This window comes from Melanaphis sacchari, unplaced genomic scaffold, assembly GCF_002803265.2.
Source record: "Melanaphis sacchari strain LSU unplaced genomic scaffold, SCAv2.0 Contig54_pilon_pilon, whole genome shotgun sequence".
Taxonomy (NCBI): Eukaryota; Metazoa; Arthropoda; class Insecta; order Hemiptera; family Aphididae; genus Melanaphis; species Melanaphis sacchari.
In genome coordinates, this window is record NW_020271380.1 from 2424332 (window position 1) to 2431017 (window position 6686).

Consider the following 6686-nt stretch of genomic DNA (forward strand, 5'->3'; position numbering starts at 1 on the left):
AATACCTACGTACAGTAAAACGATATGAATAGGATTGTTATTAATAAATTTAGCTTAAAATTAATCTAAATATTTCCACTCTAGTGCGTCCTACTCAACCCTGAGTTCGATATTCTTTTCTCTTTGAATTTATGTGATAAAAATATAAAATATTGAATTATACATTTTTTTTTTTTGCATACCTAGTAGCTTTTTGCATTAATTAGTTGCAGAATTAATTTTTGTTGATTATTATTTATATTTTCATGTTCTAAAAATAACATACTTACTTCTTATTAAATTAAGATTCAAGTAAATATTATAAACCTCAACTCTTAAAATAAAAAAAATAACATAATTTCATTAACAAGGCGAATCTACTTTTATTACAATTTTTAATTAACACTCCATAACAGTTTTAATAAATAAATAAATAAGTAAGTAAATAATAAGGAGTCTAAATAACTTAAACTTTACATTTTAAGAAAAAAAAAATACTAATATCAATACAGATAAGTTTTACTCTTTTATTGTTCATTTGAGTAAAATGTTGATTTTTATATGATTTACAATTACACGAGTGTTGTCATGTTGCTATTAATTTATTGAAATAATTTTCCAAACTTGTTACATACAAGAATGTTACTAAATATATTATTCTAATATAAAAAGCCTATGCATCTGGTGACTTGTGAATTAATATCATCGTAAAAGTATAAGTCAGAGAATAATACATTTGCAAATCATAAAATATTATTTGTACAACTTAAATCAAATGTGTTGTAACCTAAAGGAACTTACTACAAAAATTACATTCCACAATAAACAAAATACATTTTAGATATAATAATTCAACTGTAAAGCAACTTAAAATAAATTGTATTATATTTTACATTATATTTAATTGCTAAATATTGTACTTAGTGTAGTTTATAAATAATGAAAACTATATTGAATGCTCTCTTCCATCAAGTCTCTTAAAATATTTTTTATTAGTAATTAAAAACTACTGACTTAAGTCATAACATATAAATAAAATATTGCACATAATTATATTTAAATAGTAATTGGGGCAAAATATTAAAAGAGGCTTTTAAATAATAACAGGTTTAGGTATAAACATTATAATACACTTTCTTAAATACACAATATATTATTGTAAAATGTTTTATACTTTTATATTAGCAACATTAATATATAATACTAATTATAATATTACTGATCAAATCGTGTGAAAACCTCTAAATAATTATTTTAAGGTTTGATCAAAGCATATTTTACTAAGCCTTCTAAAATGGAAAAATTATCTTAACATTCTTACAATATTATTACGTAATGAAGTTTCTAATAAAAGGCTCAAAAAATGTGCACCACAGAAAACCAATACTTAAGTTGTATCACAGACAGGGGAAATAAATAAGAAAATTTCATTTAAGAAGATTGAAAAAAAAAACACATCTTGAAGACACCTAATTGGCTAATTCTAGAATTTGAATTTACCATGGTCTCCACATACTGTCATGTTCATGTTCTCTTTTTACACTAAAATCAATAGGTTCATCGCCTGAAGGCCTTGGTTCAGCCCCTTGGTTTTGTTGGCAATGCACATAGTGACTTGGTAACAGGAATACAACTTGGCCATCCGGAAGTTGTGAAGGAATTACCTAGAATCATTCAGTATAAGTAAATAAATAAAAAACATATTTTAAAATATAAAAAGCTTCAATGTTAATAATTACAAGAAAAAATCACTAACCTGTACAACAGATAAGGGTTGTGTAGGATCATTAGTTGGTGCTACAACAACACTTGCTGTCAGACCACCACGATCTATTACCTTATCCTCTATACCCACAGATTTACTGCGAGCTCGTTTCTTAGGAGGTTCAGATTTTATACGATCATTTTTACTTTCGATCGTGCTACAATTTGATTCTTCGTCTCCACCAATAATGTCCTTAAAAAAAAAAAATTTAATTTAATAATACATAAAATGATTTATGTATGTTTATAATATTCGCATCGACTATATAATTTACAGTGACATCGATCTTATGGATTTCCTATGATCAATGAATGTCATAGAACCTGTGATTGATCATATACCTCCAGGTAATTCAATTGGTAAATAGTGGGTGGTAGTAAATACCTAAGGTATAAAATTATATTTATTCAATTTATTTTAGATAAAATTTGGCATTAGTATTTCAAATGATACAAAATCTCTACTTGATATACAATATAATATACCTAGGAATATTTTATAAAAGTTATAATTAAAAATATCTAAGCAACTAGTATATTTAAGCTGTTATGCAATACTCTTTCCACGTAAAAACATACGAGTTTGTTTATTCGCATGTACCTGATGACGCTATGGTAAGAAATGGGTGGAAGCAAACGTTTTTTCACACAACGAAATTTCATTTTATCTCATTTTCAAGATTATTTGGGCACAATAATTGCGCGGACAAGGGTGTGCTTCTCAGCGTAAATAAGTTGTATTTCAAACAAATAGTAAAGACTATAAGCATTTCTTTACTTCGACGTCCGACAAAAGTTGATACATATAGACAATACACCTTGAGAAGAGAGGTTAAACCCCGCTTGGTTTTTTATCACTATATTAAAACGTAAAAACGTTTAATAATATAAAAATCTGTATATACTCGTATGTATGTGAAAATGGAAATCTTTGTCACGCATATTCTTTGAAACTATTCATCTGATTATTTTGATTTTTTTTTTTTTTTTTGAATGAAAGAGTAGATTGTGGAGCAAGTTTTAAACCTATTTCAGATTCTATACGTTAATGAAAAATTGAGTAATTAATTTTTTAAATAATCTGCACGTACGTACATAAAGATATTATTTTTTTCATTCATGTAACAAATTATAAGTTATTTTTAGAAATTAGTATTTTAGTGAATCAAGTCTGAGTTGATCAAGAAAAAAAATAAAATTAAAAAAATTAAAAAAAATACTGTTGTTAAATGATAAAAAAAAGCAACACTAGACGGGTTCACTATGGTAAGTTAATATGTTAGAAATATCATCTTTACACCAAATCACAAAACCAAAAATATTATTCATTTACACGCATTACGCTAAATATTAGCATTGGGCAACTAAATTTAACATGGATACATTTTGTACGGGCAACGAATGGCGCGAGGATAACTAGTATATATATTTAAATCCATACTTTACCCTTGCCACCAATAAGAAATTTCTATATACAACACTGGAAAAACGAGTATACTCGAAGCATCTGGTACATAAGTAACATCTTAATATCTACAATCTTCTATGAAACATACCTTCTCGCGGAATTAAACGTAAGCTTACAAAAATAGTTAGCTAAACGTAAATTATTTATAGTTTTGATTTTTGTCTTAAATATTTTTTTATACATATTTTCATTTACTATGAAATTTCTCTTATTTTTTTTACTGGGAAAATAGTTAAAATATCCCGATTTATAAAATGTATAAATTGTATAAGAAGTATTAAATTTCATTGATTTGTCGTATGTGAATTGAAAAATTATCAGAATTAATTCTATACAAACTCTATTTAATGTAAAATTTTCGTTTTTCTTTTTACTAATAAATTTAATTTTTAATATGTCTTAGCAATACTAATTAACAAGTCACATGTTTAAAAATAATTCGATGTCACTATATTCATGTTTAAAACTTAATGAATAAAATATTTACATATAAGTTACGTATAAGTCTGACTATAAATTATAACAAAATTATTAAGACATACATAATATGTAGGTATGTAGGTATATTTATATGTATATACTTACATCAGGAATAACAACTGTGGAGTTGCTAAAATCTAAATCAATTTCTGATGAACATGTATCTAAGTGTCTTAATAGGCGTTGTTTTACAGCTGGCTCTATAATTGCGGAACCAGCAGAAAGAAGTGTTCCAGTTCCAGTACTGCACATATGCAGTTCGGGGCACTCCAAAAATCTAGTAACCTAATAATTATCAAGTGAAAATACAATTTAACATATACTACATGGCGTAAGTCAAATGATTTTATTTTTAGTGGGTTTATAATAAATAATAATCTTACCTCTCTAGCGCATTCTTGGAAGCCAGCCCGATATTTATCCCTGACGTCTGAGCTCAGAACTTTTTGCCGTTGTAAATGGCGTACGGTAAGTTCTAATATGTCAGCTTTTTCCAATTTTGAATGTTTAGTATTCTGTAAAAATGAACATATCATGTAAAATAGGTAAAAACTAAAATTAAAAAACTTAGATAGGTTTACCTCTGTTCTAGTAGAATCTAAAATAAGAGTTTTCAAAAGCGCTAGCGATTGATTTATTCTTGCTCGTCTTCTTTTCTCCATTAGTGGTTTGTTGGCCTAAAATAATTGCAACAAATCATGGTTAATTAATTATTTTATTATTTTTAAATATTATGAATTTTATATGATATTAATTAATGTATAGTACATTTAAAATAATATTTAATTTATTAGTATTTACATTTATCACGCATTTTTTATTACAGTAAAGATTATGCATCCCAAATAATTTGTAATTTTAGCATTGGTTATACAATAAAGCCTATTATAAAACCAATAGTTAGATTACTAGTTTTAATTTTATAGTTTAAGTTTTTTTATTACAACGAACATCAATGTTTATTATTTAAAAACACTAACTTATTTAAGTCAAAATAAAAGTTAGGTATCGTATAATAAAAATCTAGTATTTTTTCTAAAATCTATTAATTACATTCAATTTAAATATATAATAGGAAATCAAGTATCAAAATGTATAATCTTATAGAAAAAGATCTTGATTAATATTTAATTTTAATTTTATTCTCATATTTAAAATGTAAATCTTAAATTATTTTGAATATAAAAATACTTAGTTTAATTTATACCTGCACGGTATTATTAAAATTCATATTCAATGCAATACCTATTATCTAATAGATTCATTCAATGAAGTTTAATTTTAAGACTATAATAAGATAGGTATATTAGAAAACAAGAGCAAACTATACATTCAATGTATTATATTATCATTAGAAATTAGATATAAAATATTCTATTTCAATCAAAATGTATTAAAATAATTCTTTAGAAAAAATAAACTTACCTGTATATGATACAAGTATTTTTAATTCAGATATAGCCAAAAATCCACCCCTTAACCAAAAAGATATATAAAATATCTATTATACTCAATTTATCTTATAGCAACCACATCGTGGGTTGTTTTAGGCCGAAAATATCCTATACTCTATAGGCTCGGCTTTATAAATATCTATTACCTACACCAGTGACACTATGAAACACACTTCTTTCGTTTTATTTCTAACACTGTTTTAATTCAAAATATTCTTAAATTTGTTATCTTTAATAAAATGTTGCTAATATTATTGAAGAATGTAACAGAAATACTTTTGAGGGATTTAATATAGGCAACTTGAACAATATTGTATGAAAATATACAGATCAAAGATAGCGTGGTTACCTACAAGTATAATCCATATTACTCATCAGCTATCATGTCTCTCGTATCAAGACTTATTTGTAATAATTTTGCGTATAATAATTAAAAAATTCGTTCAAAAACGTTTCAAATTTTACGAAAACAGATGAATTTTAATATAATGTACATATATTAGCTTTTATTAAAATATTAATATTTTATACAATTTGAAATATTTCGATCTAGTAGGTGAAAATTCAACAACACATCGCAGAGCAGCTGTGATAACGTACGCGTGTATACATATTGTAATAAATATATACGAAATTTCAGTCGTCGTCATCCAACAGTATTTATTAAGTTGATCTAAACACGAGCATGTGTACACAGGGTGATTCACCAAACATACCTACTATAATAATAAAATTGTTCATGTTATAAATGTGCACAAGGGTCATACTTTCCAAAACTTAGATATTTTTAATAACACGATTTATCTATAGCGATTCCAATTTATTTTTTTTTAATGTGAATCTATCTTTTTCCTTTTATAAATTGTCAATAAGATGATTCTTTTTGAACATTTCGATATATATATATTAATCAAAAATTGAATAGGTAATTTTTTGAGTTATTTAATTTTGATTACTAAGGATATGATAGTTTGTAAATTTTAGTAATTAAATCAACATTTTTCAAAGATTAGTGTATAATAAATACTAAATCTAATATTGCTACTATTTTTTATATTTTTTAAACCATTTTTTAAGTCTATAATATTATATCGCTTTTTTATAATATACTCATATTAATAATTTGAAATTTATTTGCTCGAATTTTGATGTAGACACACTCCAACATTCTTAAGAAAAAAAAAAACACCAACCAAATAATTTACATATACCTACGTTCTACTTAGTAAAAAAAGTCGGTGTTCATTCGAAAAAAAAAAGAAGTTATTTTATAGTTTGTAATTGTGGGACACTCATCGAATGGAATAATAAAAAAAAAAAAAACACCAAATAAAAAATTATTAAAAACGTAGTCCTCGAATTTCCAAATTTGAATAGACTTGTTTCTAAAGAAAAACGGTAGAACGTGTTCGGTGAATCACACTGTACAACATAAACGTGCACGCACATTATGGAATCGGTAACGAGTAGGAGAGTCGTATATAGAGTGATGTGTGTATATTATATGGTAATATATATAGAGGCTTGGCGGAGAGCGTACT

General features: G+C 25.4%; 1 protein-coding gene across 1 annotated transcript in view; it reads right to left on the reverse strand.

The window, feature by feature from the left end:
- Window positions 1-1174: 1174 nt before the first annotated feature.
- The window catches only part of LOC112599735 (transcription factor HES-1-like), a 19357-nt gene continuing 13845 nt past the window's right edge, over window positions 1175-6686 (reverse strand). The window contains exons 2-6 of the mRNA XM_025346784.1: window positions 4273-4368; window positions 4075-4206; window positions 3797-3976; window positions 1736-1936; window positions 1175-1643 (exon numbers count right to left, since the gene is read on the reverse strand). Of these exons, the coding sequence (XP_025202569.1) occupies window positions 1476-1643; window positions 1736-1936; window positions 3797-3976; window positions 4075-4206; window positions 4273-4368 (777 nt within the window). The 3' untranslated portion in view covers window positions 1175-1475. The remainder of the gene's footprint in view (window positions 1644-1735; window positions 1937-3796; window positions 3977-4074; window positions 4207-4272; window positions 4369-6686) is intronic.